Source organism: Anguilla anguilla, chromosome 5, assembly GCF_013347855.1.
Source record: "Anguilla anguilla isolate fAngAng1 chromosome 5, fAngAng1.pri, whole genome shotgun sequence".
Classification (NCBI taxonomy): Eukaryota; Metazoa; Chordata; class Actinopteri; order Anguilliformes; family Anguillidae; genus Anguilla; species Anguilla anguilla.
Genome location: NC_049205.1, coordinates 24,564,673 through 24,577,742, shown reverse-complemented (window position 1 = coordinate 24,577,742; position 13,070 = coordinate 24,564,673). Strand labels below are relative to the sequence as shown.

Genomic DNA, 13,070 nt, shown 5'->3' with positions numbered 1-13,070 from the left:
GGAATGGCTATTTAAGTTTGATGTTTTTAAAATGGCTAACTTTGTCTCAAAAGCCTGGAAAAGAAGGCAAGATGGATTGTTTGTTTAGTCTCTAATGAGGTGTTATTATTTATGTAAAGATTTTGTATATGTTGCAAAAACCTATACAAAAAGAAGATAAGAAGGTTTGGTTATGGAGTCTATAATGTTTTGTACAGGGCATATGTATCAGATATGTGTTTGTAGTATTTTAATAGGTTTAGGATTTACTCTGGATCTGTTATATGCAAAATGTTGGTGCCATATAAGCCCATGTAGGCTGGGCATCGGTGTGATGCATGACACAATAATAATAAAATTCATTAATTCATGAATTCATTCATTCATACGAGAGTACAGAGAATTGAAATATATACATACAAGAGTTAATTATTACATATTTAGGTACTGTACCCCATTGTGTTACAATATTATTTGCATTATTCTTTAATCTGATATCAATGTTTCATCTTAAACCTTCATAAGGGGCTAATTTATGTGCTTTATAATGGACAAAAAGCATTTTATTCATTTTTGGAGAGATTTTGGATATGTTTCTGGACCCCTAAATATTTTAGACGAAAAGAATGAGCCTTAACTATAACTTGCAGCAGGCACTGCAATCTCTCAGGACTGGTACTGAACCTGCAGAATATCCTGGAGTTTGAGATTACCAAATTAAAAATAAATGTGATATCACTCACCAGGGACCTGCCATTGGGAATATTTCTTTAGGATCTCAATCAGCTCTGCCCCATATTTATCAAGCTTGTCCTCAGTCACACCATCAATCTGCAGCAGCACCTCATGGTCAGCAGAGAGGGTCTCTGTCAACAATTTTCACAGTTACTTATATGTGACTGAATGGTGTCCAAGGTTACTCACATACACATTTGTTATTGGACATATACCTTTTCGCCCCTAATATATGCATATCAACACTTTAAAATAGTACATTGTTCCTCTCAAGTTACCACTATGAAACATAACTTAAGCCTGTGACTACACAGTCTGCTTTTATCAATGAGCCTATTACAGGTCTGATCATGAATCTTTTATTTAGTATTATTAGCCGTGTAAAAGCAGAAGTGTGGTTCACCTGCAATTTTTTTGAGCGTGGCAGTGGAGAAGATGTTGTAGTAGTGAATGCCAAACACCTTCCCCAACTTCTTGCACAGATCATTCAGCTCCTGCAGACATTTGTGCACCATTTCCTCCCTCTGAGACACACTCTTAGTCACAGCAGCCTTGTGCTTCCTCATACTGGACACACTCTCCGATTCATAAAATTCCACCTAAGAGAGACAATTTGGGACAAAACAGTTTTATAAATTGAGAATGCAAGGGCGAAGGAACATAAAGAAACAAATCACATAGAAACAACAGAATAAAAGAGCATCTCCAAGACCAAAAAGGTAACTATTTAAACACCAAACCAGTGAAGAACAAAAAGGGTTAAAACAAAACTGATAAATATAAAGAAAACAAATCAGATATGACCTGTGTGACGCCGCTCAGGATGCTATTGGCCTTCTGTCCTATGGAGATGTAGGCCACAGCTTGGCCATTTGCGGTGATATACAGATCCTCCTCCAGAATGTGATCAAGCACCAGCTTCTTAAACAGTCTATCAGCATTGTGCCTGGAGTAAGCTGCACCGACCCCAAATAGCCCAGTCTGGATACGAGCGCTTCTAGCTCCTGCAAGCAAAGCAGTTACCATTGTGATCACCATGCCTGTCCTAAAACAACTGTACATCAAGGGTTTTGCTGGTTGAAAAATAAAAAAAGTGGTATCTCAACCAAATACACTGTGTGTCATAGACATGCTCTGTGCCATCCACTGGCCCATACACCACCATCTTGTGATACAATGATTAATAAGGACAATATGCCATTCAAACATATTTTAGTTCAATAGACACATGAACACCATAATGTTTGGGACAAAGACATTTTCTTGATTTAGCGCTGTACTCCACAATTTTAAATTTGTAATCAAACAACTCACATGTGGTTAAAATGCGCAGCTTTGGTGGTTTGCAGAGATCACACACACACACACAAATCGGTTACATTTCACACAGTTGTCATGTAGCTGCTCTGGCTCAGTTTCAGAGAAAACCAGAAAATATGTTGGTAATGTTATCTCTGCTGAGTTCTAAGCCTATAATTTCTATAACTACTGCTTCCACAATTATTCATTCCCACCCAAAAGGCTATATTCACTTCAACTGATTGCAGTGAAACAATTGTGTGATTATATATGCAAAGTTAGTTTGATAGGGCTTGATTGGAAAGCTTGTATCAAAGCTGAACTGAATTGGTCATTCAGTTGCTGAACAGTGTACCAGAGTAGACAGCAACACATTAACACCTGGGTAAAAGCACCAGTTGTCTATTGTCAGGGGGTTGTGAAGAAAAAGGCACAAACTGCCTGTATGTCTTTACTGAGTTGATTTTTTTTAGTTTTAAAAAAGCAGTTATTTTAAGCCCAAATATTTAGGAAAGTCATGCAAAAAGGAGGATATAGCATTTACGGCGAAATTTTTATTATAAAGTTCCCAAAGCCCGATGGCGTTGCTCTGGCCTATCTATTGTTAAACTCTCACTTGCTGTCTCTGCAGATGTGTGTGTATGTCTAATTGAGAAACTTGGTGCTGACTTCTGAGTGAATTGCATCAAAGAGATGGGAAAAATAGAACCAAATCCGAAAAATAATGGCCAAATTTGGAGGAGAAAAAATTTGCAGAGAACGCATTATTTAAGTGTTGCCAAATATGGTATTTGAATTTGGCACCGTCCCTAATATATCTATATATATATATATATATCAGTGGCGGCTGGTTACTCAAAACATTGGGGAGGACAGGAAGAAAATCAACCCATGGCGTCATGTTATTTTACTTATTTTACACTAGTTGGCTGGTTCCAACTAGCAACCTAATGCAAACTTACTATACAACGAAGGTAAGGTAATGCACCCGATGTTCATCCCCATCTTCCAAATATCATATCATCATTAATACAAAGGCTTGACTGAATACTCGATTCTGATTGGTCCAAGGGTGGGCATTTTTCTCAGTAAAGGGACACCTCGGCCTTTTAAACAGTTCTAAAATCAATGCGCTACAAAATCCAGCATTCTAAAGCAGTTTAAACAGCAACATTATTCTTTCGCTTTTGAATTGTTGTTACATCCCCTCCCCTTTTCAATGTCTAATTTCACAATTGATGGCAACGGTGAATCACATTTCTAATTACTGTTGCTAGCTTTATTTATTGTTGCCAATCATCCCGCAAATCGGAATCGTCCTTATTTGGACAGTAGAATAGGCATTCCACATTTAACTCATGGCTACGGGGCGCATTTTCATCCGTATGTTTGTGAACGATTGTGTTTATAGTAACTGCTGTTTAGAATACAATTCAGTAGTTAGCTAGCTAGATAGCCGGGATAACAAGCATGCCGTGAGACCATTCTGACCATAAACCAAGAATTTTAATATTGGCTAGGTGACAAGTGACGGCGAACCTATACGGTGAGCAGAGAGCAAAATGAGAGTCGAGGTCAAGAACGAGTGAATGATCAAACACGAAATCAAATTAACAAACTAGATGGTCTAAGGCAAAAATTAGAGTTGAAAGGAACAAGTCAGTGATCAAACATGAAATGCAGTCAGCAAACTAAGCAGAAGGGCTGGATGGGAATCAGAATCAAAAAAAAAAAAAGTCAAACAAAGTAATGACACAAGAATGCACAAGAAAGTTAAAAGGTCTAAAGTTGATGCTAGGCATTTGCATTTGGAATCCCTTGCTGTTGTCTCTCAACACTGGGTGTGTCAAAATCAACTGGTACATTGATTAAAAAAAAGTCACTGCACTGGTGAGTTCAGAAATAGCAAACAACCTGATAGACCACAGAAGACCACTGTAGTGGATTACCAAAAAATACAGTCAATTGTAAAGAAAAACCCCTTTCCGACTGTTGAACATAGATCAAACACAAGCTCCAGGATGCATTCATTGATGTGTCATCGACAACTACCCTAAAGAGAAGACTACAGTAGCTCAGAGGGTTCCATTCATGATGTAACCACCGGTAAGGGTCAAAAGCAGAACAGCCAGGTTAGAGTTTGCTAAAGATTATATTTTTAAAAATGTAGAGTTCTGGAACAAACTCTTTTAGACAGACGAGGTAACTATTAACCTGTACCAAAGGAATGGAAATAAAAGTGTGGAGAAAAAGAGTAATTGCTCATGATCCAAAGCAACATGCCCAAGCCAAAACTAATGGTGGAGGTAGTATAATGGCTTGAGCTTGTATGGCTGCCCCTCGAACTGGCTCACTTGTCTTTATTGAGGATGTGACAGGAAGAATTCTTAAGTGTACAGAAACATCTGCCCATATGCAAACAACTGCCTCAAAACTCATCAGATGGCGCTTCACCTTGCAACAGCACAATGCTGGGTTATCATTGAAAAAGCTGACTTGCAGAAAGCATTATATAACAATTATATAAAATGTCATGTAGATCTTATGGTAACTGAATAAATGTATTTCACAAAGTGCTGAATGCTTACTTTTAAGAGCCTATATATCTAACTGTCTGCTGTTTCACTCAGTACAATGTATCTGTTGAAATGTAAGCAAGAGAAGACAGACTCCAGTTGCTGTAACACAGTTGTTTTCTCTTACCCAGGAAAATGTCGACCAGCATGTTAAGCGTCAGTCTGCTCTGCTGTGCAGATTTTCTTTGTCGAACTCCAACCTTTTCACAGTAGTCCTGCACGAATCTTACAATCTTCTTTACGTCTTCTGTGACAGTTCGAATCTTGTATTTCTAAAAATAGACAAAGAGGATCTGAAGATCGAAGAATCCTAAGGAGGGTGTACTGCAGTTTGACAATTCAAATGGACAACAGTATTCCAATAGCAAAGGGTTCTGATGGCTCCACAATAATGTTGGGCACATATTTCTGGGATGGTTTAGGTGAACTCATACCCTTAGAAGGCCAGGTTGATGTCCATTCTTTCTAAATGGTGCTGGGTGATCATCTTCACCTTGTGTGAATTGTCGGCAAAGTGAATATTCCAAACCCAGCAGTTAATCGTTATCACCCTCGTTTAACCCCTTCGCACACATGCCAAATCTGCCCAAGCCTTGCCCATTTAGGGGGTACCTTATTTAAAGCTTTATAACACCAGATGTGAGCATCACAAAGACATGGAAAATGGCTTAAATGAAGCAAGACATTTGTGCCATTTACAATACTAATTTAGTTTGCTATGAAATACTGAGAAGTTCCATATATTAAACAGGTTAAACTATACATGTTCTGGATAAAAAAACTCCTTGTCCACAAGTGCAAAATAAAATCTAAAATCTAAGGGTGGATATGCAGTAAATCACAACATAATCATGTATTTCACCACAAATCAACTGTTTTGACTCAAGAAACTCACTTTTGCCTAATTTTCACGTGGGAATTACAAGCTTTCTGTCAGTACAGTGGCTTAAAATATCTAGGGGTCCTGAAACATATCCAAAATCTCTCCAAAATTGAATAAAATGCTTTTTGTCCATTATAAAGCATATAAATGAGCCCCTTATGAAGGTTTAAGATAAAACATTGCTATCAGATTTAAAAAATAATGCAAAAAATATTGTCACACAATGCGGTACATTACCTAAATGTGTAATAATTAACTCGTGTGTATTTCTATACTCTGTACTCTCGTATGTTTTATTGTATGGGGATGAGACAACACGAAAACAATTTTCAACCATCCACCATGTTTTGGCAATGTTCCAACTCTCACGTCATCACTGTTGCATGCTTCACAAAAACTATTACACTGCCATCTAATGCTTACATTACAGTGTGAAATATCCACATTATATAACATCACTAACCTATTTAAAGATACTCAGTTCCAAAAATAACGTATATAACCGAAATATTTTGAGCAGTAATAAGTACATAGCAATGATGAAATCTCATCTATGTTCAGTAGATGGAGACAGAGACAGTATCAATGATACTGTTCTATTCGCTTCTGTTTTGCTCCAGAAAACGATGTCAGCTAGGTCGATCAGCAAACATATGGCTTAGCTATGTCCAGAAGTCCTCAATAATAATAGTATTTTCCAAGAAATTACGTTGACCATGTTTCGTTAGGTGCAGCGTATGTTTATGCTAACATAGAGTGAATGCGTAAGTGAATGCGATGCTAAGAATATTTTCTGTTACACTGGCCTATAAAACGCTATTACAAAAGCAGAATTAGACATGTTATACATTGTTAGAAAGCTTATACTCTTACCTACCGAATAAATGAATTGTCAATCAAGCCAGACTGTACTAAAAAGGCCGACGACGCCGTAAACAACAGGTGTGGTATTACGCACAGCTATTTTGGAAGATACCCAGGCGTCACAGATACACGTATATTTCCCAAATGGATTGTCCAAGACAATATATGACCACGCAGTCTCAAAAGGGACATCCCTACACATAAAACCAACAGTAAGGTTGTATATTTATTCAATATTTAGTCCCAGATATTGGCTGTAGACTGACATGGTATCATTTTTTAAAACCTAGTCTCGTTTATTTCGTTATTCAGTGAGCAGCGTTTTCACTGCTGTATAGGCATATCTTCGGGCTATTGTCGGGTTTATCTTGTTGCTATGACGGAATATGATTTTTTAGTGATGAAAGAATATTTTTATGAATGCCAAGATAGACAGTATTGTCCATTATGTCAAGGGTGGGGGGTGTTTTTTAGATGAGACTGCAGGGAGGGGGTGCGTGTTAAATGAACGGCCAGAGCGACAATGGTGGGGCTGCAAAACTCAGTTTTCGGCATAGTTGTCGTGCATCGTCTACTAATGAAACTAAACCAACGCGTTTCTATTTTTAACTCACACTATGCATGCAGTAGCACCAAATGTTTGAGTTTAGTAATCTCGGCACGCCGGCGTGCCTACCACTAGGGGCTTTGCGCTAAGAGGTTAACTGGGGAGAGTGCTTCTTCAACTCTTTTGAACCTACCCCACTTTTCATTCACAGTCTTGCAGTTAACTTCTTAGTGCAAAGCCCCTAGTGGTCGACCCCCTCCCTGCAGTCTCATCAGCAACTACACCCCGACCCATGATATAATGGACAATATCCCTTTCCCTAAGTGGCTTTTGTCGCTTGCCAGGCCGCCATTGTAAATAAGAATTTGTATGTGAAATATACGCACATTTGTGACACCTAGGTACCTTCCAAAATAGCTGCGTGTAATACCACACGTGTTGTTTACGGCATTGTAGCCCTTTATAGTACAGTCTCGCCTGATTGATAATTCATTTATTAGTAGGTGAGAGTATAAGCTTTCTAACTATGTATAACATGTCTAATTTTGCTTTTGGAATAGCGTTTTACAGCTCAGCGTAACCGATTTTTTTCTCATCATTTCATTCACTCTGTGGTAGCAGTAAAAGACACTGCACCTGACAAAATGTTGTCAACGATTTTGAGTAATTTCTTGGAAAATACGAGTATTATTGAGGACTTCTGAGCATATCTAAGCCATATGTCTGCTGATAGACCTAGCTGACATCGTTTTCTGGAGTAGAAGCGGATAGAACTGTATCATTGATTTACTGTCTCAGTCTCTATCTACTGAACACAGGTAAGATTTCATCATTGCTATGTAAGTATTACTGCTCAAAATATTTCGGTTATATACACTACCGGTCAAAAGTTTTAGAACGCCTCCATTTTTCCAGTTTAATTGAAATTTAAGCAGTTCAAGTCCAGTGAATGAACTGAAATGGCACAAAGGCAAGTTGTAACTGCCAGAGGTTTTAAAAAAAGATTTAGGTTACCAAAAACTGAAAAATAATGTAAATACGTAGAGTTATAAAAAAAAGGCCTTTGTCAGGGAACAAGTAAAGTAAACAACGTACAGCTTTTCTGCAGCAATGGAAGGAAATTAAGCCTTGAAAGTTGATGCAAACAATTCCTACAGGTGTCCCAATTTTTGTTAATTACTAACAAACCCTCTGGCTGTATAAAATCAGTGTTGGAACAGACTGTATTACCACACCCCCTGAAGCACTATTTGGACAATATTGCACTGCAGGAAGTAGTATATTGCTGTAATAATGGCGGGAAAAAGGCAATTAACAAAGAAAGACAGACAGACCATTATAACCCTTAAAAGTGTAGGTCTTTCCTTTTGAGAAATTGCAAAGGAAGCCACGGTGTCAGTGAGTACAGTTTTCCACACCATCGAAAGGCACTTGGAAACTGGAGGAAACTCTGACAGGAAGAGGTCCGGCAGACCCAAAGCCACAACAGAATCAGAAGACAAGTTTCTGAGAGTCAACAGCTTGTGTGATAGGTGGCTCACAGGACAACAGCTTCAAGCACAGCTGAACAGTCGTTGAAGTAAGCAAGACTCAGTTTCAACTGTGAAGACAAGACTTCAAGCTGCAGGTTTGACAGGTCGAGTGGCAGTATGAAAGCCAATGTTAAAATAGCTAAATAAGAAAAAGAGGCTTGCCTGGGCCACGAAGCACCGGCAGTGGACTACTGAAGACTGGAAAAAGGTCTTATGGGCCGATGAATCAAAATTTGAAATCTTTGTTTCATCACGCAGGGTTTTTGTATGCCGTCGAGTAGGTTAATGGATGGTTGCTCTGTGTGACACCAACTGTCAAACATGGAGGAGGAAGCGTGATGGTCTGGGGCTCTTTTGCTGGATCCAGAGTTAGTGACTTGCACAGAGTGACTGGCACCCTGAACCAAAAGCGCTACCACAGCATTTTGCAGTGCCATGCAATACCCTCTAGTCAACGCCTAGTTGGGGGTTCATACAACAGCAAGATAATGACGCAGAACATACCTCTAGGCTATTTCAGAACTACCTTAGAAGAAAAGAACAAGACGGTAGGGTTCAAATAATGGTCTCACAGTCTCCGGACTTAAACCCTATCAAGCTGGTTTGAGTTGAACTGGACAGAATGGTGAAAGCAAAGCAACCTACAAGTGCAACACATTTGTGGGAACTTCTGGAACAGTGTTGGGAAGATCTTTCCGAACAATATTTGATTTCCATTGCAGAACGAATGCCACGATTGTGTTCAGCTGGTATATCTGCAAAAGGTGGCTACTTTGAGAAGTCAAAAAATTTGAATAAATTGTGTTAAACAAAACAATTCCATTATTTATTTTTTTTAATCTCCAATTGTTCATTTGTTCTATGCTTTAATTTCAGAATACATTGAGACAACTGCGTAAATTAAAAAAAAAACTGGAAAAATTGAGGTGTTCTAAAACTTTTGACCAGTAGTGTACATTATTTTTGAAATTGAGTGTCTTTAAATTGGTTATAATGAGGATATTTCACACTGTAATGTCAGCGTTTGTTTAGTAGTTTTTGTGATACATGCAACTGTGATCACGTGAGAGCTGGAACATTGCCAAAACGTGGTGGACGGTTGAAAATTGTTTTCATGTCGTCCCATCTCCATACAAGAAAACATACGAGTGTACAGAGTATAGAAATACATCCAAGAGTTAATTATTACACATTTAGATACTGTACTGCATTGTCTGACAATATGTTTTTGCATTATTTTGTAATCTGATATCAATGTTTCATCTTAAACCTTCACAAGGGGCTCATTTATATGCTTTATAATGGACAAAAAGCATTTCATTCATTTTTGGAGTGATTTTGGATATGTTTCTGGACCCCTAGATATTTTAGACCACTGTACTGATGGAAAGCTTGTAATTCTCACTTGAAAATGATGCATCAGTGAGTTTCTCGATTCAAAACAGTTGATTTGTAGTGAAATACGTGAATATGTTGTGATTTACAGCAATGCATAATTTAGTCATTTTGGATAGATTTGGAGACGCTGGGTACACTGCTTAGTTTTTGCTTCATAGATCTTTAGTAGTTCTACATATCCACCCTTAGATTTTATGAACTTTCTTTATGAAGTTTTTTTAATGAAGTTTTTGATCCATGATATGTATAGTTTAACCTGCTGTATATATGCAATCTCTCAGTATTTCATTGCAACAACTAAAAAAGATCAAATTAATTTTAGATTTTTTGCCTAGACAATTGAATTTGTGACACTTTATTTCTTCCAAAATTATGAATATAAACTAATCTAAGTTAGTATTGTAATTGGTACAAATTCCTTGCTTCATCCAAGCCATTTTTCAAGCATCTGTGGTGTTCACATATGGAGTTAAAGCTTTAAATAGGGTACCCCCTAAATGGGCAAGGATTGGCCATATTTGGCATGTGCGCTAAGGGGTTAAGAAGTTTAACCCAGTCAATATTACTAATATTTTCTTGCACCTTTTTTAAATTGGCACATCTAAAATTAAAAATTAAAAAGTATCTACTGCATATCTGGCAGCAGCATGGTGGTTTGAGGCTCATTTGATACCTTGGACCCTTGATGACTTAAAGCCATTTAGCCAACAAATGTTTTCCATACTGTATCAGCATAATTTACAGCTGAATCTAGCCCCTCCCCCCAATTCCCATAGAGATCCATTCAAATGCAAAGAGTTTTTGTATCGCTTGTAGGACAACCTGACAATAAGATATCCAGACTCTGATGATGTTGATAGGTCACAGACATCAGGAAGTCATGGCATGCAAAGGATATGCAACCAAATACAAAACATGACTCTTTTATTTTACATTATGTTAATTTGTCTAAAACTTTGAAATGGGGGACTACGTATAAAAAGTGCTGTAATTACTACTTGGTGAAACCAAAATGTATAAGATTACCCTTAATAATAGCTCTGAGTCTGCACTTTGACCACATGTGGATTGTTTGATTACAAACAGAGAAAATAAAATATTAAATCAGAAAAAAACAGAAAAATGCAGTTGGTTTTAATGTTGTGGCTGATCGGTGTATACTCTAAGGTTCTCATGAACTATACACCCAGCTCAAGGAAAGAGCAAACTGGATGCCAATGGGATGAGCACACAGTGTGCACCCAGTGCTCATGGGAGTTGCAGTAGTATGCAGTATCACCCCAAATTGATTGAATTATTTCAGATGTCTTTTGTAAACTACAATGATTTTTTTTCATAGAAAATGCGACTAAAAAGAAAGAGTGAGTTACACACTACCGAATTCTACCCACATTTGGCAGGTGTTAATGTCAAGCCCTGCATACTAGAATTTGAGCTAAAACTCCTAACCCTAACACTAGCACAGGGGACAGACAACCAAGTATTAACATTTTTCTCCTGTGTTCATGATGTGCTAATATTTTGCAAACGTTAAAAGACTTAACGTTTTATATTGGATGAATGTGAAGAAATGTCAAAACAAATGTATAAATTTGTTGCATTACTCCATTACTCTACAGTTGTGTAATTAAAATAGTGCTTTTTAGAAAGGTAAGATTTTAAACAGTTGAACAAAAGTAACTTATGGAGAACCACAAAACTACCGGTATCAGCATCAGATGATGTTACCCCCAAATAATCGGAAATTGGTATCGGCCATAAATTTTCATATCAGTGGACCCCTATTAAATTTGTTAATTATTATCAAAAATAGCAATTATTAATTAAATAACCAAATTCAATGATAGGCAGAGCAACCTGTTGGATCAACCTTTATCAAATGTAGAACTAGATTAAAATTTTTTTTAAAGTTACAAGAAATATGCCTGTCTGATTTAAAGATGAGGCTCAACTACCTTAAAAAACAAACAAACAAAAAAAAAAGCGTTACAGACAAGGACAGGTTAGTCACACACGATATGAATGAAAGAAAATACCAAACCACAGTGTATTTACCCCAAAATAGTCCCAGAAAACATAGATCAAAGTCCAAAAACAAGGCAGCCGAATGTTTTTAAAAACCAGGGATGAAACTACAAAAAGAACTGTAAAATAAATACTTAAGATCCTGCGCACACCAAACAGGCCCAGAAGCAGATCTCGACCCCAGAATCACCACCACAGATGTTGATGTTAACCCCCCTCATCCTCCCCCAAGAAACACTTTCGTCCCCCTGACATTGACTGACTAGATAAAGTCTACATTTATAGTGGTTCTACAAGAAAGGGGGGCATGGCTGAGAGAGAGGGGGGCAACCTGGCTGCACTGATTTGGTGAGGTGTGAAGTGTGGGGATGTGCAGACAGGGTTTTATCTGAAAATGGACAAATTTACATATTAAAGTTTCCTTATGTTGTTGGAAGCAGGGCTAAGCACTATGATATTATTATCAAAATATTTATTGTCTTACAATCTTTCCAAGGAGACAAAACATTAATATGTTAGTGGCTAAACCACCTCAGCTTTTAAATCTGTTTTAAAAAAATGGTAGTTTGCTGCTTATCACAAGCTGTGGTATTTTATATACAAATAATTGTCAAATCCCGCCAGCTGCAATGTTGACCTTCAGGTGAAATATTTTCCAAGTCACAAAACCAAATCGTTCCACGTTGGTTTCCACTAGAAACTGGAACCACTTCCATACAAATTTAGATCTCAACTATCATGCCTCAACAACTATTATCTATATAGACATTAAGATTTTCTCTCAATTATTTCAATATCACAGATTGTATTCAAAGTTCAACCAAAAAGAACATTCTCTTTGTGTGTCTGTAGCCATGCAGGGCCACTGACCCCCAATGTGCTGTGCTGTCTTCAAGTAATAAAGCAATATATCTTTCAAAAGAGAAAATTCTCCAGGATTCTCCAGTTCTCCAGTCAGAAGACCAAGGATGTTTACTTTGATGTTTGTGGAGCAGCGTAGGGGGACAGAAAACATATATTTCTTTGCTCACACAAATTATATTGTCTGTTTCTCAAAAGTAATAATTAAAAAAAACTACATAACCGAAAGAAGGAATTTCTTTCCAGTACAGAGGGTTGCCTTTCAAGATGACAATACTTCTATACACAGAGAACAAGTAGGTCAATTATGATCCTAGATGGGCTCAATGACCTGTTCTCCTCACAATGCATTCTTCTGCTCTTTTTTTTTT

At 37.6% G+C, this 13,070-nt stretch overlaps 1 protein-coding gene across 3 annotated transcripts in view; it reads right to left on the bottom strand.

Annotated features, from left to right (window-relative positions):
- blm (BLM RecQ like helicase) overlaps positions 1 to 13,070 on the bottom strand; it is a 146,707-nt gene that overhangs the window by 28,066 nt on the left and 105,571 nt on the right. For all 3 annotated transcript variants that reach the window (XM_035418240.1, XM_035418241.1, XM_035418239.1), the window contains 4 exons: positions 4,717 to 4,861; positions 1,519 to 1,718; positions 1,118 to 1,313; positions 723 to 845 (listed from right to left, as the gene is read on the bottom strand). In XM_035418240.1, coding sequence (XP_035274131.1) covers positions 723 to 845; positions 1,118 to 1,313; positions 1,519 to 1,718; positions 4,717 to 4,861 — 664 coding nt within the window. The remainder of the gene's footprint in view (positions 1 to 722; positions 846 to 1,117; positions 1,314 to 1,518; positions 1,719 to 4,716; positions 4,862 to 13,070) is intronic.